The sequence below is a fragment of the Schistocerca americana genome, chromosome 2 (genome assembly GCF_021461395.2).
Source record: "Schistocerca americana isolate TAMUIC-IGC-003095 chromosome 2, iqSchAmer2.1, whole genome shotgun sequence".
Classification (NCBI taxonomy): domain Eukaryota; kingdom Metazoa; phylum Arthropoda; class Insecta; order Orthoptera; family Acrididae; genus Schistocerca; species Schistocerca americana.
The window spans coordinates 1016003347-1016029446 of NC_060120.1; the positions used below are offsets into that span (position 1 = coordinate 1016003347).

The 26100-nt window shown below is 36.7% G+C and overlaps 2 protein-coding genes across 3 annotated transcripts in view; one reads left to right on the forward strand and one right to left on the reverse strand.

The window, feature by feature from the left end:
* Positions 1–2274, reverse strand: part of LOC124596369 (dyslexia-associated protein KIAA0319-like protein) — a 147585-nt gene extending 145311 nt beyond the window's left edge. For both annotated transcript variants that reach the window (XM_047135480.1, XM_047135479.1), the window contains exons 1-2: positions 2200–2274; positions 1569–1869 (exon numbers count right to left, since the gene is read on the reverse strand). In XM_047135480.1, the coding sequence (XP_046991436.1) occupies positions 1569–1853 (285 nt within the window). In that variant the 5' untranslated portion in view covers positions 1854–1869; positions 2200–2274. The remainder of the gene's footprint in view (positions 1–1568; positions 1870–2199) is intronic.
* A 296-nt stretch (positions 2275–2570) lies between these two features.
* LOC124596424 (smoothened homolog) overlaps positions 2571–26100 on the forward strand; it is a 131325-nt gene continuing 107795 nt past the window's right edge. The window contains exon 1 of the mRNA XM_047135555.1: positions 2571–3227. Coding sequence (XP_046991511.1) covers positions 2808–3227 — 420 coding nt within the window. The 5' untranslated portion in view covers positions 2571–2807. The remainder of the gene's footprint in view (positions 3228–26100) is intronic.

Genomic DNA, 26100 nt, shown 5'->3' on the forward strand with positions numbered 1-26100 from the left:
AATGAAAAGGGATGTACATCTTTTCTATAGAAGAAACTTCCCTGCAGTAAACTGTGCTTTTTTAAAAAATAAATAGCCTAAGTAATGAATCCCAGTAAGAAATGCTTTCACAATCATGTACAAATAGTGTTTACAATGCCCTCTGTTTAGTATTCATGACTGATTTTGAATTGTGATATCGGAAGAAACTGACCAGAGTCCATTTATGTGGTGCACTAAATCTAGTACCTGGATTACACGAGACATTAAGATTTCCTGTAGGTTCTAACAAGGCTCAGGTCTCAAATGTAAAAATCCATAGACTCCACTTTACAGAATATGTAAATAATTATAAGCAAAGTATATTGATAGGATATTGCATAGACAAAACTGTGTAGATATGATAGTACTATGTGACTGTGGGCAATAAATCAAAATTTGTATCGGAAACTGTAAAAAGCAAAACAGGAAAGAGACATGAAGAGCATGAAATCAGTTTACAAACACTGAGAACATTAATATTGGCAAAGACCTGCTTCCTAGAAAAAGAGCTTGAATTTTACATATCAGGATAAACTTAAGAATTCTACACTTGCATATAGTGTGAGGTTAGTTCCAAATAGTGAACATGAAGTAGTAAAGATGATTAAAAGTCTCAAATGCAAAATTTCAGCAGGTGTAAATGAAGTACCAGTGTTGCCTTTAGTCCACACTACTCCACTGTTAAAGCACTGGACTCATGTTCATACAGATGTGGGGTTCCAAACCCTATCTGGCCATCCTGACTTTGGTTTTCCACGGTTTCCCCAAGTTGCAAAGTGAATACTGTGATGGTTCGATTTGAAAACCCAATGACCAACTTCCTGCCCTATTCTCACCAAATATAATTTCTGTAACATATCTGAATGTCCTAGGTGGGAATATTTAGAAAATGTTTTACTCATGGACACATTACTTCCTCAAAGATCAGTGTGAACTCCAGGAAAATAGGATGATGGTATGGATTCTTGAAGTAATGTCATCTCACATTGCCTTATGCTGAAGTGATACATGTAAGTTCAATGTCACACTAGTTCATTTGCATGTTCTGCAATACTGAAATCAGCATCCTTACAGTAGCTGTTGATGGAAGAAAAAAAATTAAATATGCATTATTATACCCCATAATTTTCAATATTCAATCACAATGAAAAATCTAGGAATACTGTCTCCCCATATATCTGCCATGTGTCAATGTCTAATGCGATCTGTCAGGTCCTTTGTGGAATTTATGGTTGAAATGTCTGGTCTTAAGCATATTTTACCACATTTCACATGTGCAGAAATCTCTTCATATTTTGTGAAATGTGTCTGAAACAAATACTAATTTACAATAGTCTGCTGACAATGTTGAAACTTACATTAAGTACAGCTAGATTTAGAAACAGATTACAACTGCAAGAAGAAAAGTCCAAATACTGTAGGTGCATAAAAAACTAGTACAATATATGATATTTCTCTATTGTCATTGACACAGTAACAAATAAAACACACACAAACCAACCGGTACAAAGTGAAAAATAATATGACTATTAAAAATACATACTTACATGAAAACACTCTGCATTGTGCATAAAGACAACATTACATGTGTCAGAATTACAGCAGGCAACTAGACAGGATTCAAGAGAGTGAATGTCTTCTTGCTTCGTATATGTGCCAGCTGTTTGATTGCCTTTTGGAGCAAAGCCGGTGAAGACAGCCAGATAGATTTGTGGGCAGACAAACGTCCATTTCCCATCCAAGGGATACAGTTTGCCAGCAGCGACTGTTAGTGTACACATCCATGTTAAGAAAATGCCAACACCGGCTAGTTTACTCCACTTCGTCACCATCGCGGGGCAGTTTCATCTGTGAAAACACAATAATAGTACACGTCATACGAGAAGCCACAATACTGCAATTACCACTTCGGTCGCCTATCACAAAGTAAAAATGTTACGCCACAAGAATGAGTCATAGTAAGCAATTAGAAATCTATCTAGAACACCTGTTCCGCCACTTGCAGCTTAACTGCTTGCATATTAATTAACCGTATTTACACAGGCGAACAGTAAACAAATAAAATAAAGTTGTTTGTCATTCTCTGTAAGATAACGAGGCTATTCGGGCTTCGTATCAACAATAATATGACCTCATTAGTAAGACACAATAAACCGAATAAAGTCAATATTTACTTACACACATCACTTCTACCTCACGATAACAATTCGCCACCTGTCACGGATGTAAATCAAACACATATGGTTATCGGTGTGTCAGTAGAGCCAACATTCAGTTTGTAGTTCCCACAAGTGAATGTAAGCTCTTTTTTTACGTTTTATTCTATTTGTTTTCGAAAAGAAAGCTATTTATAACATTTTTGTAGCTGGAAAAAACTTACCATATACCCAAGACCGATTTTGAGGCCTTGAAACAAAACAGTTTGTTGAAGAAGCAATAGCAACTCTCAGGTAGTGGTACCGCCCTCATGTTTGTACACAATTGCAGGGCGCCATATACGAGTCTTTGGTGTTCTATTTGCATCTTTGACAACGTGGGTGGTCCGCTTTGTTCAAACTGTCAATGTGTGTGGTCTAATAAGAGATGAAGCTGTGGAAAGTAAATGAGGTGTTTAGTGTACCTGTGGAAAGGGTGCTTTCTATGGAAACGACCAGACCAGTAGTACTGTATTATATGACACTAAGTAGGCGCGGACGGTTTTGTAAAAGGAGAGATACGCTAGAAGACTTGTGATTTGTTATGTATGTGGTTTAAATATAAGCTACCCTTAATGAAGGGCTACTTTAATGGAACCAAGAAAAACTCTTATCATGGAAATTTTAACATACGTGAGTCTCTCGGTCCTATTTGTGTTCACGACGTTTATTTGTGAAAATGAAGGAACAAAATTATATTCTGGTGCAAATACTTCGGAGCCACTGAGTACAACACATCGATCAGGGAATTTTTCTCCTGCAGTATTCAAAGGAAAGGGAGAAACTGATGGAAAAACATTCGTTTCCTTAGGTAGTATGTCATCAAATATGATAGACTTGTTCCCTCCAGTAGAATCACTAATGTCGCATGCAAATGGCAAATCACAGTACTGCCGACGGCCAGCGAAATGTCAAAAATTAAACTACACCAGCTGCATGGGAATGAAGCTCCCATATGAGTGGACGACTTTGGAACTTGTTCCAGATGTAGACTCACAGGATTCTGTTCAGGTAAAGAGAGCATTATTTAAAGATCACAAAATATAGAGTAAAGTTTCTGTGCTGTTAATATTTTTCATTTTCATATACATCTGTGTTTAGAAAAAAATATGTGCTTTAATCACTAGTCGCAATTTGGTTTTCGGTACTGAGTATAAGCATCACGATGTCCCCAGACTGACAACTGTCAAACCAAGCAAGTGTGTCGTACTACTCAGTATGTTGACAAAACATAGTTGGCCTATCTGTGTTTGTTTGTAATTATTAAAATTCACCATTTGTAAGACTGTAACTGCTTCTAAACAAGCACTACAAAACAATTCTTGAATGATAACTGACCTTGGAGTTAGGACTGCATAATACTTTTAAGAACATTATTAACCACATCTTTTGTTGCTGTATATATATTTGGACTGATTACAATATTAGCATCATCTTCAAAAAGAACTGATTTTGCTTGTTGTGTATTAGATTGAAAGTTGTTTACATATACAAGAAACAATAAAGGGCCTTGTTGGAAGAATCCCTTCTGCTTTCTGTTTGGCCTTTCTCTTGGTGTTGTAGCTATGCACATCACAAATATTGCTTTTGAATTAGGATGGCTTATTAATAAACAAATTTCATAAGGGTCATTCCATGTCAATTCAACCAATCTGAGAAAATGTTCCAGCTGATAGTCTCAGATTTGGCTGAAATTTAGCACACCAATGCTACCAAGTGTGGAACACTCGTGTACAAAATTTTAACTTCCCCTGCCAATTAGTTCCAGAATTATGGCTTGTGAAAGAAAGTGGTGTGACCCAGAAGTTGCAACCCGCATCTGGCAATCTATCTTCAGACCCAACTTCAGGTCTTAATAACTTTGGAACTATTCCGCACAGTTCAGTGAAATTTTTACAACCCAGCAACATCCACTTAGAGAACAGACTCTATGAATCAAAACACCAAAGGAACAGAAATCATGCCAGAAATGCTCTGATTTGGACAAAATTGTGCATGATTTGAAAGAAAAATGTGCCATATCCACACACCAGAAAAAAGTAGCTATTCTTACCCTTGCACCTTCCAGCTGATCTATTGACTACACTGCAAAGGAATTCAATGTTTCTACATATATGGTAAAGCAAGCTAGGAAAATAAAAGCAACCCAAGGAGTGCTTCCGCAACTTCAGCAGGCTCAGGGTAAGCAATTGAGTTCAGAAATAAAGGTGCCAGTGTCAGAGTTGTATGAAAATAATGACTACAGCCGAATAATGCCTGGAAAAAACGACTCTGTAATGGTGAAAATGGGAAATGTACGTGTGCAGATGCAAAAAAGACTTGCTATGCAACATATGAGAACTATATGTAAAATTCAAGGAAAACTATCCCAATACCAAAGTAGGGTTACCATCTTTTTTCAATCTTCGGACAAAATGGGTTGTGCCTGTAAGTGCAAGGGGCACACACAATGTTTGTGTATGTGAGGCCCATCAAAATGCTAAGCTGATGTTTGCTGCTATAAAGGATTCTGGTCTGGATTACAAAGGTGCAATGAAGCTTCTAGTGTGTGACATCAGTTCCTACCAGTGCATGATACAAAGATGTAGAAAGTGTCCTGGTAAGGCAAATCTTACAGAGCATGTGAACTCCTCATAGATGATGATGATGATGATGATGATGAAGAACTTGTTTCTTATAAACAATGGACACACATGGATCGCACAAGTCTTGAAACAAAGCAAAGTACAGTGGAAGATTTTGTTGAAATGTGTTGTCAAGAAACAGACAAACTGACCCCACACAGCTTCACAGCAACAGCACTATCGGCTTATCTCCAGTTTTGTAAAGATAATTTGAAACAAGATGAAATTATAGTAATATTAGACTTTTCTGAAAATTATGCATTTATAGTTCAAGATGCCACCCAAGGATATCATTGGGACATCAGTCAAGCAACTCTCCAGCCATTTGCGATTTACTGTAGGGGTGAATCTCGTGTTGTGTCTGTCATGAACCTGTGTGTTTTTAGTGACTGTTTAATTCATGATTCCATTGCAGCTCATGCCCACATTCACAATGTCATGGCATATGTGAAAAACAAGCTGCCTCACATACATTTAGCGAAATACTTCAGTGATGGGGCAGCTAGTCAGTACAAAAACTGTAAAAATCTCAAAAATTTATGCATGCATTACCATGATTATCAGAGTCACGCAGAATGAAATTTTTTCGCAACAAGTCATGGTAAAAATGTTTGTGATGGTATTGGCGCTACCATTAAGCGCATGGCATCACGAGATAGTCTTCAGCACCCTACAGAAGGTCACATTCTAACACCTCTTCAATTATTTACCTGGGCACAGAAAAATATCTCTGGCATACAATTATTCTATGTTTCTAAAGATGAGGTGAAATCAGTCGAAGAGTTGCTAAAAAGCAGACTAGAACATTTTAAAACTGTTGCAGGCACAAAGAGCCATCATCACTCCTCTCCAGCGGACTCTGACAATGTGAAGATGAGCAGACTGTCCGGTAATAACTATAGGTTCATGCGTAACATGTGTCTTCACAGTGTGTCTGACTCAGGATTTAGAAGCAAAAGCAGCAACATACAACCAGGTTGCTATGTTATTGTTGTTTATGATGACAAATGGTATATAGGATGTGTTGCAGAGTGCTGTGAAGCAGAAGGTAATGTATTTGTGAACTTCATGGCACCAGCAGGACCAGCAAGATTATTTCATTGGCCACGTGTGGCAGTCAGGTGTTGGATTCCTTTTGAACATATTCTTATGACAGTTCCAGTTCCTACCACAGTGTCAGGAAGGCAGTACAATTTGCCACTCAATGTACAGAATACAGTAGCTTAAGTGTGGGAGAACTTCTGTTCGAAGCACAATCGAATGGTTTTTAGCAGTTAAGGTGCAGTAAACATTAATGATAGGTTGTGTTAGTCTGTCTATATGTTGTTGCTTAGTGATTAAACAGTTGTGGGAGAGGATAAGAAGAGGCAGAACAGTTTACGATATGTTTTTACATAATTATGTTGTGGAACAATGGCCACATCACCAAATACATCTGTCAACTTCCATTGTATGCAAATGTCTTGCAATAACATGCTGAAATTTTGAGATATATGTCATTATGGTCTACTTATGCAGTGTGTGAAATTTGGCTTGGATACCACTTGTCCCTTTAGTGCTACCACACTTCGAAAATCCATGTTTTTCATGTAATTTTTCAAATTTTTGTATTTTCATGTGCATGTAACTCAGTTTTTGTGACTGATATGGGTATGATGAATTCTGTGTGTGTTTAGGCCACATTAAGATTACCACAAAAAAAATTTATACCCCTTTTGTGTGAATTATATTTGGCATAGAGGGCACCTACAATATGTACCTTTTAACGTATTGCATTTTTTTAATCACTTTTTGGAATTTTTATTTTCCCTCAGAAATATGTTGTTTGTGTTTTGATTCATGGAGTGTGTTCTGTGGATGGATGTTACTGGGTTTTAAAAATGTCACTGGACTGTGTGGGATAGTTCCAAAGTTATTAAGACCTGAAGTTGGGTCTGAAGATAGATTGCCAGATGCGGGTTGCAATTTCCGGGCTACGCCACCTTCTTTCACAAGTCATAATTCTGGAACTAATTGGCAGGGGAAACTAATACTTTGTACACGAGTGTTCCACACATGGTAGAATTAATGTACTGAATTTCAGTCAAATCTGAGACTATGAGCTGTAACCCCTGGTTGAATTGACATGGAATGACCCATAACTGAATTTATACATTACGAAGCTACTGTGAGTATCCCTTGTTCCTTAAATAAATGTGTGCAAGATGACATTGGGTGGCCTCCAGCTATTAGTCTGATTATAAGCTTTTGTGTGATGAATACATTTTTCCTTAATGATGAATTACCCCAAAATATGGTGCCATATGGAAGCAGTGAATAAAAATAAACTAATTTACTGATACATTTATCGCTAAAATTTTCAATAACTCTAATAGCACAAGTAGCTGAACTCAGACGTTTCAGCAGGTCACCAATGTGTTTCATCCAGTTCATCTTTCATCTATGCATATACCCAATATTTTGAATATTTTGCCGTAGCTGCAGACTTCTGTTCTGAGCCCATATTTGCTGACAGTGTTATGCCATTTACTGTGCAGCAATGTATATACTGTGTTTTATCAAAATTTAATGACAGTCCATTTGCAGAGAACCACATAATGATTCTCTATTGATCCATTGTTGAATCGGGACAGTGGCTGGTCAAATATACCAAGGAAAATTGCCAAACAGCTGTATGTTTTGAGAAGTTATTTTATTTAGATGACAACCAGTTTTGGCACCTCAGTAATGCCATCATTAGGCCCCTGATATTAAAAACAAGTATACATGTTGTGTATATCAAGGTATACCACTGTTGACTTCACAGAAAATAAAGTGTAATAATAAAAGTCATAAAACTGACAGAAAGCAATCTGCAACATTAAGACAAATACCTGTACACATACAGCACAACCAAGTAGAATATATACATAAGCTGTTTAGCATTGAAACTATTTTGGCGTCACAGAGTTGTAACGTAATGGGCCAAACATTATAAAAAACCAAAAATAGACATTTATTATTTTGATTTTTTATGTATTTCTTAAATATAAAAAAACCTGCATAATTCTTATATACAAGAAACACAGTAGTTCTAAGGAAAACTTGCCTTCATTCAAAGTAAACATTGCAATACAACCTATGAAATACACAGCAGTATTCTTGTCAATCACCTAAGTATTAACACTGCTTTTGATATATTAGAATTAGTGTTACAACATCAAGAATGCAACCAGATGCAAAAACCAATGACCGAGAAATACTGACTGAATAGTGGTACACAAAGAACATGTGAGGAATGCTCATAAAATACGAAGAGGGCGTATGTTGTGTACAAAATCAAAAAATAAAAAGATATGACGTGGTGCCCCTTACATCAATTAATAGGTGGGCAAATACTAGATCGAAACAAACAAGGACCTCAAATCCATTTGGGGAGTCTTCCAAAATATCAATTGGCAATGTAATTACTATTTTCTCCACAATGTTAAAAAAATGCTTATTAAAAATATTTTCAGCTTCTGACTTTTTGTTAGAAAAGTTTTCATTCATTTGGATGACAGTACAGTCTTCTTGTGCTCTTGCTTGCCCTCTTCCCCTTTTTACAATATTCCAAACTGTTTCAGTTTTACAGGGTGTTATCAGAGGTGCTAATCTGACATAATACACATACTTCTGGACTTTTTAATAATATTACTTATTATGGTACATTAGTTTTTATAATATTTGACTGTTTCTGTGTCATTACTTTTCTTGCTATTACATACATTTTGCTTTTCCAGTTGCAAGATATTTTTATCCCTTTAGTAAGCCATGGTTTTTTGTATGGTTTCTTAAAATTATATTTCACTGTTTTCTAACAGAAATTGTTTATATATTTATTTATCCTGTGGATCACATATTGTACAAAGTACACATGATATAGGACAAGTCATTTTTCTTAACAAATATGTAGTTTGGAGAAAAAAAAATAGGCAATGGACTGCCATTTAAAAAAATGTACACAAAATTGTTCGTTGATGAATATAGTAACTTCACATACAGAGAATACAAACAATTTACATGGGGAACTAAGAAACATGTAGGCAATGTAGTGCTACTTTAAATTTACACAAATAATCACTGAGATTACAGAATAGTGAAAATGTCAACTGGAAACACAACAGAAGGACAATGTCATTTAAAAACTACATTAAACATGAAATTAACATTGAGATTTCACAGACAATTAAGTTTTAATACTAATAGAATGTGTACTTGTACATTCAAAAGCGAGTTGAAAAATTTTGGGAAGTGAAACTGAAACATAGTTGTGTATAGTAGAAATTAGGTTATTATTTTGCCAACAGAATGTTTTACCCTAATCACAGTATTTTACAAAGGAACTTTATAATTTTTCGTTTCCAGGAATTCTTGTACTGAATAGAAACAGTGCTTTGTCAGAAATGCCTTTAGTTTATTTTTAAATATTGGATCTGGAGCAGTTTTTATTTGTTCTGGAATTTTATTGTGTAATACGACACCCAGATGAGTTATATATTTTTGGTATGATGATGTCCTTGAAAAAATTTGATGGATATTAGATTGCCCTCTGGTATAATGAGCATGTATATCATTGTTTCGGATTAATTTGCCTGTTCTTGAGAGGTATTCCCTGGTGAATAGGATTGTTTCTTGAATGAATAGGGATGGGATGCTTAGAACATTAAGTTTTATAAATTGACATTTACAGGATTCCAGCTTTTTGAGGCCACAGATTATCCTCAGTGCTCTTTTTTGTAGTTTAAATATATTTGTGCTGCGAGTTGAATTTCCCCAAAAGATGATTCCATAGCGGAGCAATGAGTGGAACTGTGCATGGTATTCTTGCATTAGTGTGGATTTACTTGTAGTAGATTTTAGTATTCTTAGTCCATAGCACAATGATGAGAGTTTCTTTGATAAGTTGTTTATATGTGTGTCCCATTTTAAATTTATTTGGACCCATAGACCCAAAAATTTTGTTGCATTTACATTTTCAATTTTATCGTTATTTAACTTTACTTGGATAGTTTTTTGACTGGATGTGGGAATTAGGTGGAAGTTGATACATACAGTTTTCCCACTATTAACAATTAGGCCATTTTTGTTAAACCACTCAGAAAGTTTTTCCATAGAGTTATCAGATAATGTCTGAAGGGATTCAGGGCTAGATCCGGTCAACACTATGCTTGTATCATCAGCAAACAGGATAGTTTTTTGTGGGCTCATACGTTCAACAAGATCATCTATGTAAATGAGGAAAAGTAATGGCCCTGGAGCAGAACCCTGGGGAACACCATATCTTATTGTTCTTTCCTCCGAGAGGAAAACTGTGTTATTTATTTTATTCTGTACATTAATATCGTATTGAAGTGATACCTTCTGTCTGCGGTTTTGTAGGTAAGAGCATAGCCAGTTGTGAGCCACACCTCTTATTCCTCTTCTTTCCAATTTAGCAAGCAGTATTTTATGATCTAGTACGTCAAAGGCTTTAGAGAGATCTAAGAAGATACCTGCAGTTATATTATGTTGGTCAATAGATTTCAGTATGTGGTCCAACAGTTCAAAAATTGCTGTCTGGGTGAATAAAGATTTACTAAGACCATGTTGTTGAATGCTGATTGGTGCGTGGTTTTTTATGAAATTTATAAGCCTGTCATAAAAAAGTTTTTCCAGGATTTTTGAAAAGATGCTTAATATGGATAATGGTCTATAATTGGATACTAAATCAGGGGAACCTTTCTTTAGTAATGGTTAGACTTTAGCTATTTTGAGAGCATCTGGAAAAATGCCAGTTTTTAATGATTGGTTGTAGATGGTTGATAATGGCTTTACTATATGGGGAGCACACACCTTTAATATGAGGTCAGGTACTTCATCATAGCCACTAGAGATTTTATTGCGTAACAATTTTATTATGTTCATAATTTCATCAGGGTTTGTTTCATAAACAAACATTGTAGCATTAGTGCTGTTTGACGTATTGGTGGAATTGAAGAACGATACCTTGCAATTTGCCTGAATGAGATCTTCTGCTAGTGAGGTGAAATATTCATTGAACTTGTTTACAACTGTGTATGGATCTGTGACCTTAGAGTCATTAAGTGTTAGAGAAATGTTTTCCTTTTTAGGTGTTGAACTACAAGTTTCTTTTTTAATAACTTTCCACATGGCTTTCACTTTGTTTGAAGAGTTTCTTATGAAATTGTCATTCCATAAAAGTTTTGCCTGTCTAATCACTGTAAGATAAGTTTTTTTGTTGGCTTTACAATAGTCAGAAAATTCTTCAGTGACTATGTATTTTTTGGAGCAATATTGGAGAAATCTATTTCTCTCACTATATATTTTGATTCCTTTTGTTACCCACAACTTTCTATTTTGATTGCTTGAAGTTTTTGTTTCAAAAGGAAATGCTGTATTAAAGTAATAAAGGAAGGTGTTATGGAAGCTTAAGAACATATTATCAACAGTTGTTTGCATGTAAACACTGTCCCAATTTTCCTTAGCTAATAGGAAGTTAAAAATCCTAATATTGCCATCTGAAAAGTTTCTTCTTTGAAATACTTTTTTGGGGCTGATTTTACTATTTTCCATGTCAACGCTCAGTAGCTGAGCATCATGGTCACTGTATCCCATGCTCAGTACTTCGCCAGTGAATTTGTAACCAGTATCAGTTATGAAGATTTGATCAATTATTGAATCAGTATGCTCTGTTTATCTTGTTGGAGAGTGTATTGTGGAGATCATATTAAAGGATTTGGTCATGTTTAACAAATCAAGTTTAGCATTACTGTTTTTTGATAAATCAATGTTAAAATCGCCACAAAGTATTATTCTCATATTTAATGAGCTGACACTATTCAGCAGAACTTCTAATTTGGTCATAAAATTTGGAATATTACTACTTGGTGCTCTGTATACATTTATAATTATATAGTTTAGTTCAGGCAGCTTAACCATAGAAACCTCAAATTCCTTATCTTCAGATAATGCAATCTGTTCATTTAGGCCTACCTCACTGAATTTTATCTGGTCCTTTACAAATATAGCAGTACCGCCATGTGTGGAGAAATCCCTACAATAGAAGCTTGTTAATGAGTACCTTGGAATAGAGGTTGGCTGAATTTCTTCTTTAGACAGCCAGTGTTCGGTAATACATATTACATCTGGATTTATTTGAGACTGAAGTAACACTTCCAGCATTTGAATCTTATTTCTGAATGATTGGACATTATGGTGTAATACAAGAAATGATGAACTTTGTGACTTTTCAGTTAAGGGTTTAATTAATTTCTTTTCTAAAGGTATTTCTGACACAGCACTTACCCTAAAAAAATGGCCGAGATTTTATTTTTGTGTGTGGCTTCTTGCACGCAATTTTCAGTAGCAGAGATGGTTTTGAGTGGTTGACACAGTTCTGCTTCCATCAAAGCTTCTGTTTTTGGCCTAAACCATTTTGTAATTTGTGGTTGTTTGGCGATCTTGATACTTGGGGCTGATTTCTTCAGGATATGATTTTGGAGTTTTTCTACTATTTGGTCTTTTCCTAACATATTTAAATGTAGTCCATGAATGGTATGAAATCTTCTTCCTACTTTGTATGTATCAATCATCTCTACGTTATGAAATGTAGAACATATTTCTGATATCAGTTTGTTTGCAATGCAAATTTCTTGGTTGACACAGGACCAGGAAGGCAAATCATAATGATGAGGAATGTTAACAACGAGTACATTTGTATGTAATAGGTTGTTTAAGCATTCCTTCATTTCTTTTGCAAACCCTTTTGTTTCATTCCTATATATATCATTTGAACCACCTAGAAGCACGACAAAATCACAATTACTTAAGTGAGATACATCAGTAGAGTTTGTTAGTTTATTTACCTCACAAAACTGCGCTCCTGGCTTCACAAAACCTGTTACCATTAAATTACATTTATCTTTCAATAGTGCTGAAATTCCACGTCCATGACTGTCACCAAGCACACACATTTTTTTGTTCATCACAGTTTTGGGGCTAGAAGGTTTTGAAACGTGTTTTTGCTGTGTACATATATTCTGTTTTTGCACATTCGGTAACCTTTTTTGATAACTATGAACCTGTGTTAACTTTGCGGTCTTGGGAGCAAGTTTATTGTATGCAGCAGAAGTTTGTTTTTCACAATGACCATCGTTTTGTAGTAGGATATCGAATTTGTTTTTTTGAGTTATTACTGAAGAAGAAACACTATTTACGATATCTGCACACTTTATTTTACACGGACTCTGTTGTGTAGGTTCCACATTTTTCTTGATAACAGGCTTTTCTTTCAGATGGTGCACGATTTGATCTTTTGTTGATAGGCCTACCGTTTTTGGAGCACGGCAGGAGAATTTATTACTAAAGACGACGAAATGATTGCGCTATGGTTAGCGTTACCGGTACACCCAGAATGTGTTGGAAAACTTGAAATGGCGACGGAATCATCGGTTACTGTGTACGCTTTATTTCTGTAGTTTTCCATGATCATTTTCAAGACATTTGAGTCTATCAGCTAACACTCTGTTTTCTGCCAAGGATCTGCGCACAGGTCTACTCACAAAAAATAATGAAATAAGTTATATTTTAAATTAGCGTCAGTTTCCCAGTACACTTCATCCCAGTCTACCTCCTACAAACTTCCCCTAAAATTTGCTATTGTTAAATCACTAGGCCCTAATAGAATGCAATGTTTTGGATGGCTGTTTGGTAATTTCCAAGAATGATTGCTTATCGAAGTCGCTGGGTCCCAACAATACATATCGAATGTGCGATCGGAAGTCGATCATGCGACCCCAGTGGCAGGCGTTGTGATCTATTATTTGTGATCATCATTTTTATCTGTTTTCCATTGTTCCCTTACTTGCCCTAAATTACATAACTCCACGAATTATTTGTGAATTGCTAGGGAAACCCAGACGATTTATGTCGTTAGTGAGTGGGGTGTCTGGTGTTCTTGACATTTCTTCGGCGGATCCTCTCGCATGGAAGAATCTAGTTCCATGTGTACCCAGTATAGAAAATTGTTCACCTTTTTGTCGCAAATATGGAGTACTACCGGAGGAGGGAAGAAGGGACTGTGTACACTGTGGTGGTGCGAAGTGTGTAAAACTTTGTAAGAACAGTTTCGATGCTGAAATACCATTACAATTTCATTGCGGGCAGTGCGGAAAACGAACGAGTGTCAGGAAGAATACATGGTTCAACTCTTGCAAATTATCCATCCAGACCACCGTAATGGACTTTCACACGACAACACCGACGACGAGTAAGGTAAGTCGTCTCCTTTGCAATTACACATTTTTCTAATGCCCTTCTTTTGTCATTGCTGTAGTGACCAACGTTAACATACTCATAACACCCGCCACCAGAGTGGCATGATTGATTTACGATTGCACGTTCAATATGTATCGTTTGGACCCAGCGACTTCGATAGGCAGTCATTCTTGGAAATTACCAGCTGTTTTGTATTACTGTATGGAGCTAATTCAAATACCGTAACTAGCTGTGCATCATGATCAAAAATATTGTTCTGAACAATATATGTTTATTTGATTAAATATTTCTTGGTCTATGAAAATATTATCTATCAGTGTGCTGTTTTCCTGTACTATCCAAGAAGGAAAATCAATAACTGACCTCAAATTGAAAGAACTGAATAATACTTCAAACTCATTCTTCCTGTCAGACTCGCTCAGAAAATCTACATTCAGATCCTCACAAATTTGCTTCCCTCTGTCTGAAAAATAGCACAACAAAGAATCAAAGTCCCTGAGGAAAAACAGAAAATGTAGTTCAAGATCGCAGACCCATGCTTCTGTGTGTTGCTGTACACAAAAATTTTTAGTTTCTAATTCTTTTTTATTTTTTTGTTTATTTATTTTTTATACACTATGATAATTTTTAACATATGTAGCAACTCCTCCTTTTTCCATACTGTTTCTACTTACATGTGCTGAAAGCTTATATCCACTTACATTTATCTTTCCCGTATCTGTGATTATATGATGATCAGACAGTTAAAATACATTTGTTACATCCTCAGTGTCTAAATCTTACAAACAAATAAGAAGCTCATGTACTTTGCTTTTTAATCCCCTGATTTTCTGATGCAGTATACTAACATAATTTTTCATGGTACTTTTATGAGAATCATGTGACATTTTAAACATATTTAGCACCTGCCTGTTTTAGCTTCTCATTAAGCTTAACCCCTTTGAATTCCTGTTGAATCACTGGACACATTGATTGAATTATTAAGTACAACTTTCTGCACCCTTTTGGTTAGATATGACATTATCCACTGGTTGATTATACCATCAGTTCCATAAAACCACAGTTATTTAGGAGAATAATGTGAGTCTTACATGCTTTGGATAGGTCAGAGCAAATACCAGCCAGTGATATTTTGTTATCGAATACTTGTAAAAATTGGTTATAGAATGTCTAAGTGCAATCTCAGTGGAACATCTCTTCTGAAATCCAAACTGTGATTTACCGATGATATTATTGCTCAAATGGGGTATTTTTCTAGAATGCATCACCATTGTCAAAAATTTTGAAAAATAATGTCTGTAATGGAATGGGTCAGAAAAGAGAGTGCTTGTTAAAGAGGAACAAGTCTTTAGTACTCTGTTGAAAACACCAACAAATCAACACGAGCTTCTATTTTTTACAGAAAATGTAATTTTCCTAATTTGTGAAGGATAAATGGATGAGAGATCCATATTATTGAATTTTATGTGAGTTGCTTGTGCAACATACTTGGTCTGATTTTTCTCTTAAAATACTTGTCCCTATGTTATCTGCTGCATTTAAGAATTTTTTATGAAGTGTGTCTGCTACCTATGGCTGATAAGTTATAGCCCTTCCATATTAGTCAATCGTGTTGTCTTATTTGTGGCTCATCATCCACATCTGGTTACACTACACGTGATATAAACTTAAGACTGTTGTCAGAATTACTGATTTCTGATACAGTGTACATGTTACTTAATAACTGGGATTGCTGAACAAAGATTTGTGTGTGTGTGTGTGTGTGTGTGTGTGTGTGTGTGTGTGTGTGTGTGTGTGTGTGCGCGCGCGCGCGCGCGCGCCTGCACGGGGCACATGAAGAATGAATCCTTAAATGCATCAGTGTAATCTGGAAGCGTGTTAACGACCTTGCCACAGTGGTAACACCAGTTCCCATCATATCACTGAAGCTAAGCACTGTTGGGCTCGGCTAGCACTTGGATGGGTGACTGTCCGGGTCTGAAAAGTGCTGTTAGCGTGCGGAGTGCACTCACCCTTCGTGAGGCCAGTTGAGGAGCTACTTGATTGCTGAGGGTGACATGGTGGCCGGTCAGTACCATTGTGCCTTCAAGGCCTTTACAGGTGTTGCCATCTTTTTCTTTTTTTTCCATAATATCTGTAAGTATTCTAATCTCATGTATACAGTACTTGTGAGGTGAAATTAATATTTGGTTTTTGTGCTTAACACTCTGACATTACTGATAGACTTCGACACAGACAAACAGTGACTCCATTGTCTTTAAATGAAAGTAAAAATTATCAGTATATCTAAACTTTGACTCAACAGGAAGCAGAATATTGGCAGATGCATACAAAAGCTGCTTATTCCCAAAGATATTTTTTTCTGGTTTTGGAACCTCACATTTCTTCTTTCATCTAATGAAAACTGAAAGCAAAGATTTGAAGAAATGATACTGCTGTACAAGGACTTGTGTGTGCCTGTGCATGCACATTTCTGCAGATGCCTGTATAATAGGCATTTTGTCTGTTGTCTTTATTTTGTGGTTGTTTTATTAGGGATAGATTTTTTACTTATTGCCAGGTTTATGATTTATTTCATATAAATACTGTTTTTGGTGCATAACATTGCTTTATCACATTTTAATTTCTAGTTTAATAATGGAAGTCAGTACTAGTTCACTACATTCTATTTGTATTCTGGGATGAGGGTAGCTCTTATCTTATTTGTTGATCATCCCTTTGTTTTAAGTGCCAGAATAAGGCAATTGTGCTTTTGTAGCCCCATTTTCAGTGCCCTAGTATCTTTCCAATCTGTCCTAATTCATGCTCTCTTTATAACTTATATCTTTTGCTACAATGATATGACTAATTATATTGCTTTAGGAAAAAGCTGTTATTTAGTATTTAAATACTAAACTTCTTGAATTACATATTCTCTCACATGCAGAAAAATACTTCCTTCTAAAGCAGTCTTACCATAATAGGCCCAACTTCATTGGGCAAAATTCTGGACCAGGGCCATTGGCATGTGAATGTATTCCAGGTAGCAATATTGTCAGCACATGTTGTGAGGTGCAATGGGAAGAAAAGGAGTGCATGTCAGCTTCTTGGCCTATGCAGCCAATGAAAGAGAAATGGACAGAAGAAGTGTTTCCGAGGACTGTTGTCATGTTCTCATGTCAGTGTGTCACAACCTCTGAAATTGTATCACATTTGAAAGAAATGGGCCAATATTTTGACAGCCAATATTATCAATTTAATTTGAGCCATGCTGTTAGGTCCCAACCTAACCACAGCCTTGCAATTCATGCTATGTTCGGAAGAACCAAGTATACATGACAAAAAAGGCTATTAGTTTAATTTCTGCGAGTAAAATTGTCATATTCCAATGCAACCTAAACCTCAGACTAAATTATGGATCAGTTTGTACTACAACCAGATTTTTTGGCTTTCACATTCATTGGCTTTGCCAGCTCACAACCAAACTGTCACATTTCAACCTAATCACAACCTTGTAGTCCACGACATACTCATAAAAAAAGTCAAATATTTATGACAACAGTGAAGAAGAGAATGATTTCTGTTTCAGTGCTAGAAATTCAATTATTTTCTCGTTCTCATCAGTTATGTGAAATTGTTATCTCAATGGCGAGGCAAAAGTGGTGCCAACCTGTGAGCTGTAGAGAAACAGTGCTGTGACTGTTACTGGTCCTGCTCTAGACTTTAGTCCAGAACTGAGAGTTGTGAAACATAATAAAGATGTGCTAGCTATTTGTTCTCTAGGACAAAAGGAATAATAAGCCCACTGTTGATTGCTTCACTGTGAGTACTTAATGTTCCTTGACCAGAATGCTGGCTTTGGCAACAGATAAGGCTTTTCACTGATTAGTCATGTAGCAAAAATTTTTCATACATATTAAAAAAATTAAACAGTGGCTGCAGCAGTAGTAGTAGTTAAAATGTAATTTTGTTTGGCATTATGTTGAGATGTGTACTTGAAAGTAAAGTAGACCCCACATATCACTCTCAAGTGTGAAATCTCGATAATTTTGATCACAGATTAGAAACGTTTGCTCACTGTAGGACACACAGTCAAGATACTATGAAGGCCATAACTGAAAAAGCACTTACTGTCTCACTCAATGGACAATTTTTTTGAGAGATATTGTTACTTTGCTTTGGTGGACAAGCTATAAATCAGGTGTCACAAAACCGAGCATTCACCTTTTTTTTCAGATGGGCCTACTGCATGTGTTAGGTCAGTGAATGACATATTACTCGTAAATAAACTCGAGGGGAGGGGGGTGGGTGGAAATCGGTAGATATGATGCACATGTACAGAAAAGTGAATGATTACAATTTCAGAAAAATTGAGTGATTTATTCAAAAGAAGGAGCTTCACAAATTGAGCAAGTAGATAACACATTGGTCCACCTCTGGCCCTTATGGAAGCAGTTATTTGACTTGGCATTGATTGATAGAGTTGTTGGATGTCTTCCTAGGGGGTATTGTGTCAAATTATGACCAACTGAACATTATTTCATCAAAATCCTGATATGGTTGGAGGGCCCTGCTCATAATGCTACAGACATTCTTAATTGGAGAGACATCCGACGACCTCACTGGCCAAGCAAGGGTTTGATAAGCATGAAGACGAGCACTATAAACTCTTATGGTGTGTGTGGGTGCATTATCTAGCTGAAATATACACCCAGGATGGGTTGCCATGAATGGCAACAATACGGGGCGTACAATATTGTTGACATACTGCTGTGCTGTAAGGGTGCCACTGATGACAACTAGTGCTCCGGCTATGAAAATACATGACACTCCAGACCATTACCCACAGTTGTCGGGCTTTATGGTGAGTGTCAGTCAGACTAGTAGGCCACTGCTGTCTGGGGCATCTCCAGGCATGTCTTCACTGGTCATTGATGCTCATTTTAAAGCAGGACTCATCACAGAAGACTACTCCAATCGATGAGCTTCCAGGGTGAAGATGTGTCTGGAGATGCCCTCGACAGCAGTGGGATCCCAATCTCACTGTCACCCGCAGGCGGCCTTACAACCAGGAGTGATGATTTCTTTTCATAGCAAGATCCCTTCGGTTGTCATCTGCAGCACCCTTGCAGCACAGCGAAACGTCGACAATATTCTATGCCCCATTTTGTTACCCTTCGTGGGAAGTGATTCTGGACTTACATTTCAGCAAGATAATGCCTGCTCACACATGGTGAGAATTTCTATTGCTTGTCATTGTGCTTATCAAATCCTACCTTGGCCAGCAAGGTCACTGGATCTTTCCCAAATTGAGAATATTAGGAGCATTATGGGCAGGGCCCTCCAATCATCTCAGGATTTTGGCAATGTAACATGCCAATTGGACAGAATTTGGCATAATATCCCTCAGCTGGACATCCATCAGTTCTGTCAATCAATGCCAAGATATCAATTGCATGCATAAGGGCCAGATGTGGACCAATGCACTATTTACTTGCGTAATACATGATGCTCTTTCTCTTGAATAAATCATTCAATTTTTCTGAAATTGTATCATTTGTTTGTCTGTACAGATACATAACATCTATCGATTTCCATCCCATTAAGATAATTCCTTCATGGTTTCTGCCTCATGTAGTTAGCAATGTATTGTGGGAAGCAAATGATCGACTGTGTACCTGTGGAGGAAGATAGTTGGTCATTTGTTTCCCACAATCCATATGCTAACTAAGTAGGGCAGAAACATACTAATATTGGTAGAAATTTCCCTCTGCCATGCACTGTACATTGGCTTGTGAAGTATGGCTGAAAAGTTCTGCCACTATTTTGATGTGGTCTTGTACATTAATAACTAGCATTATAACTGATAACAGAGATCTAGCTCAGATGAAGATTCTGAGCCAGTAATTATTTCAAACACTTTCTTTTTTTAATTATGGTCTTTATGTTATGATCAAAGCAGTGTAATGTTGAAAATTAAAATTGTCGTGTTCAAAAATTGGCACAGCATAAAATACAGGACTGACTGATAATGCATAAAACAATTCTGTTTCCACGCATTAAATACACATAATTAAAGTTACCAAACTTCAAAGACTACCCTAATACCATAATACACTGTGATGTTGACTCCTTCAGATGAGGTTATGAACAGGGAAGAGTTCTTCAGTGCTCGCACTATTGACCTCAGCGTGGGGGCACTGCTATGCTGAGAGGGAGGCATGGTCTTCTGGAGTGCCTCCCATTGGCTGTTGTGGATTGCAGCGAGGCCCCGCTAATGTCTGTGGTGTTGATTCGCAGTGCCAACTTTTTTGTGGTGCTGTAATCTCTGTACGAAATCATGGAATTTTACAGAGCAGTAGACAAATAATTCTAACTTTAGCTTCTAGATTCTCTTTTAATTCCAGTATTACTTGTTCCTCTTACAAGCTGCTGTGATTAACACCCACATAGAGATTTCTTTTAAGAAAGCAAAAAACCTGATATAAAAGTTACTGATTTCCTGAAACTTTACTTAAATTGCAGACACTAACAAATTTGAAAATAGTGTTAATTTACTATAAGTGAAGACAATACAGTCTCTTGATTAAAGGGAAAGGTAAATGTAACACAGTATGTTTTATAGTAACTGTAAATCACAGCCACTGATATACTACAAAATATGCTGTGCACAGTATTCAAAACTTTTAAAAGTACTCGAGATTGTGTGTTTATTGACGAAAATGTATACTTAAAATTTGGTGTGATCACCTTTTTTGAATACTGCTAAAATTCTAATAAGCACAATTGTAGATTGCAACTGATGCTATTAAAAAAAAAAAACTGGAATATGCGTAAGACCGTTTTGGTCAAGAGTCCCCTTCCGGGAAGCTCAGCCACATGATACAAGTCACTTTATTTGAAAGTACTTTGGCAACTTGTTTGTCAGTGATGATGGAATTACGAGGACAAAAAAAAAAAAAAAAAAGAAAACCACGCGCGCGCACACACGCGCGCGCACACACACACGCGCGCACACACACACACACACACACACACACACACACACACACACACAGTCTCTCAAGTGAAAAAATCTCTGACCTTGCTGTGAGTCAATCGAGAGTCAGCAACACTAGCCACAAGACCATGAACTGCTTCCTGACTGTTGCACAAAATATGTTTCTTGCAGCACTTAATGCTCAAAAATACACAGTATATCAATACTTATTTGCATGTTTTGATACAGTTAACACAAAAAGCACGTTACATTTTTTTGTGAAGTTTTAGGACCTAGGTTTTTGAAGGGGTTTAGCTGGCACATTTCATTTTACATGGACAGAAAAGAAAAGCCGGAAAGCAGCTTATATACATAAATATAAGTACCAGTAAGTAAACATGCAAAAAGCATGGGTGCCTTGGTAACATCATAGGAAATGTCGACAGAGTAATTTTTATTGTTTATTTCTAGTAGAATTGAGTTTGAGAGACCCCCGTTCAGTCATCCAGATGTAGATTTCCCACAATTTCCGTAAGTTACTTCAGACAAATGTCAGGATGGTTCCTTTATGAAGGGCATGGAAACTTTCCTTCCCCTGCTGAGATTGTGCTCTGTCACTAATGACCGCGTCATTGATTGTTTGTGAAACCCTAATCTTTCTCCTTCCTCTTCACTAATAATGATTGTGTGAAGGCCTTGGCTGAAATAGTTTAGAAAGGCAATGAATAATTATTTCTCAGCCATGTTAGAACTTTCTGAATTTATTTGTTTGCATCAGCAGTTTCAAGATGTTCAGAGTATTATGTGGATTTTAATGTCATATGGCCATAAATTAGACAAAGTAAGTAGTTGTTATTCCTAATTTTCATTTCATCATTTGTGGATGGTTATCTGACATGGAACTGACAGCTAAGAATAACAGTTGTATGTTGTACGAAAAAAGAAATTTGATAGGGTGTCTTCCACAGATTTTCTTCTAAGTTATGGATTGTTAAGTGACTATTTGAAATGCTACAAATGTGGGAAGATGATGAAAATTGTTGTTGTTGCTACATCTTGTATGAGCAATGGATTTACTGTATGTGGCAGTGTTGGGAAGACCATGTTTGGAGGTCTGTTCGGAGTGGCATTTGGTTTGAAAAATTGAGACTTGCCATCTGTGACATTGTTGCATTAACATACTTTGTTATCAGTTTGGTTCTGTTCTTATGAGATTGGGATTTGTAAACATCCTTTGGGTTTGTGATTACATAGATTTTTCTCCTGTAACAAATGTTGATGCACTTCATGAGTATGCAGCCACATGGAATGGAAGCTCTTCATCGGTTTTTGGGTAATTTCAACTGCCTTCATCCATGCAACAAATTTTCAGTTGAAATTAAAAAAGATGGTAAATTACATTTTTTGGGTGTTTTAGTACACAAAAAAGAAAATGGGACACAGTGTAGAATGTAAACTTAAGCACCCGAACCGCTACTTCCAAGCTACTAGTGGTCATCTGCCAGATCAGTGCATGAGAGCTCAATGTACACTGATCAAGACAGCTTATGCTATTTTGGATCCTCATAATTTGGCACAGGAACTGGATTAGCTTAGGGTTCTTTTCAGGCAAAATGGATACACTTATTAGCAAATTATTTTGTGCTTTTCAATTTGGACCACCATGTGAATCAACAATAGACACTTGCAAAAAAATATTGCTTTTTCACCGTTTCTGGGAAGTATTTCTTCAAAATTTCAAGAGTCCTCAGAAAATACAATATTAAGTATCCTTTTGCTTTGGCCAAAACTACAGCCTTTCTTAGATCTGTTAAAGATGTTTTAGTATTGAGGAAGCCTGAAGTATATAAAATTCCGTGTCATTGGGGAAAGACATATATTGGACAGACTATTCATACGGTTCATGACTGATGTGTGGAACGTCAAAGTCACTTATTTGTTCCAGCTTGAAAAATCTGCCATTGCTGGACATTACCTCAATGAACAGCAAATATCTCATTTAAAGAGACTGAAATTATTGCTCCAGATCCCATTACTGGGATTGTGTACTTATGGAATCCATCAAAATAAAATTATCCAATGACATTATTAACAGAGATAAAGCTGTTCCTTTAAGCAAAATTTGGAATCCTATTTATCAAATATAAAACAACAGTGGTGTGGTTTTCGACTGCCAGCATCTTGAGATTCATTGCTTTTGTTAGTTTCTACGACTGGTGCCACTACAATTTTTTGCTTCACAGGGGGCAGCCCTTTTGCATCTTGCATACGTGCAGTAGCCTGTTCCCAAGGTATGAAAGGAGCTGCTGTATCTGATGTTATCTCAGTCCCGGTGTGATTGTGCACTTGCAATCTCACCTGACGAAATATCGTGTTGTCAGGACAATGAAATCCAGCTACATACTTGTGAAGAGCATCAACAATCCTATATGTTTATTTGTGTATGGTTGTTTTTATTCAGGCTTAAGAACTGTGATGAATGTCTTGTTATTTTTTTCAGTAAATATCACGTAGTGTCGTTATATAGGTAAATTGAAGTGTTTTCATCCCCCCCTCCCCCATGGGAAGTGATTCTTACCCCCACAGTACTTCTTTCCAGGCAATAGTTATTATGTATACCAAGGCTGGCTGAAATCGATTCAGAGATTTAGGATGATATGCAGATCACACACATACATGCGATAGTTGGTGTCACTTGGTTGGCCAATATGCAAAGTTCAATGTAACGAATAGGCTAATTAAAGCTATTGATGCCAGCTTTATATCAACACAGGCATGTTATTTGGTTGTGTTTTTTGCAATAAGTGTAGTTACATGGTTGGTGGATTGTTTCAGAGTTCAGTTTAGCTGTGTAATTTAACTGAAGGTAATGGTACCAACTTTAATCTGATAGTTTTATTTGGTGAGAGTTTGATTAAATTCTTTGCTTTTGGTTGTTTTTCATATGTGGCTGGTGCATATCAGTGTTTTGTCCCTACCATAAACCTCCAAAAACCATTAGTTACATATTACGTTTTTGATTATTATGAATAACTGCCATTTTGATGCCATAATATCATTGATCAAAGCTGATGACTGCTACTGCAAGGTTCAGCATTTTCAACATTCTGTTTAGTGGGAGCCACGTTCTTGGAATGTGACAGAAGAGCAAATTCAAAGATTGTTGTTGTATTACTGGAGGCAGCATGCCATTGCATCCTTCAGTTTATTACAGACCACCAGCAGTAATTAAGACTTGGGATTCGTATACAGCAGGAGCAATACACAAATTCTTGTGTGGTGATCCAGGTGTAGGTTTTCATGGGTTTCCGTAAAACACTTCAAGCAAATGCTGGGACGGTTGCTTCAGTTAATTGCTTCAAACCATTTGCAATTACTTTTACCATCCCTTCCCAACAGAGATGCAGCTCCGTATCTACTGACCTTGACCATTCTACATCTACATGTATACTCTGCAAGCCACTGTGAGTGCATGGCAGAGGGTACGTCCCATTGAATCAGTTATTATTATTTCTTCTCATTTCATTAACATACAGAGCGCAGGAAGAATGATTGTTTGAATGTCTCTGTGCGTGCAGTAATTATTTTTATTTTTCCTCATGATGTCTATGTAAGACGTACATAGGGGTTTATAGTATATCCCTAGAATCATAATTTAAAGGCCATTCTTGGAACTTTATTAATAGACTTTCTCGGAATAGTTTATTTCTATCTTCAAGAGTCTTCCAGTTCAGTTCCTTCAGTATCTCTGTGATACTCTGCACGGATGAAACAAACTTGTGACTATTCGTGATGCCCTTCTCCGTATGTGTTCAGTATCCCCTGTTAGTCCTATTTGATATGGGTCCCACAAACCTTCTATATCTAATGATGAGTCTCCATACTAGATAATCCTGTGTCCGCACTGCCAAAAAGCCCTCAATCCAGTCACAAATTTCACTTGATATCCCATATGATTGTACTTTTGACAATAAGCATAAGTGTGGTACTGAGTCAAATGATTTTTGGAAATCAGGAATACTGCATCTACTTGAGTACCTTGATCCAAAACTTTCAGTATGTCACGTAAGGAAAGTGTGAGTTGGGTTTCATGTGATCTATGTTTTCAGAATCCATGCTGGTTGGCATTGAGGAGGTAAATCTTTTCAAGATACCTCATTATGTTTGAGCTCAGAATATCTTCTAAGATTTTACAACAAATTGATGTCAAGAATGTTGGATGATAGTTTTTTGGACCACTTCTACTATCCTTCTTGTAGACAGGCGTGACCTATGCTTTTTTTTCCAAAGAAATTGTGCATGGTTTTTTGTTCGAGGGATCTACAGCAAATTGTAGTTAGAAGAGGGGCTAACTCCGCCACAAATTCAGTCTAGAATCTGACAGGAATTGAATCAGGCCCTGGAGCTGTGTTCAATTTTAATGATTTCAGCTGTTTCTCAACACCACTGATACTAATTCTTATTTCATTCATCTTTTCAGTGGTACAAGGATTAAATTGGGCCAGTTCTCTTGTTTTCCTTTGTAAAGGAACATTTGAAAACAGAGTTAAGCATTTCAGCTTTTGCTTTGCTATCTCCAGTTTCAGTTCCTGTGTCATTTGCTAGGGGCTGGACACTAACTTGGTGCCACTAATAGCCTTTACCTATGACCAGAATTTCTTTGGGTTTTGTGAAATACCATTTGACATTATTCTGCTACAGTAGTCATTGAAGGCATCATGCATTGCTCTCTCGACAGGCAGAGGCATTTCATTCGCATCTCTCTATCTACAGCCCCACACTTTGTTTTATATCTGTTACACAGTACTCTGTTTCTTTAGAAGTTTCTTTACAGTGACTGTATACCATGGAGGTTCCCTCCCATTATGAACTGTTCTACTGAGTACATAAAATCCAGTGCATGAGCCAGAATTCTTCTACATACTCCTGCCCTGTGCTGAAAGTTTCAAGTTCCTCATTGAGATATGACACTAAATTGATTTTTTTATCTAGTTTACTGAACATA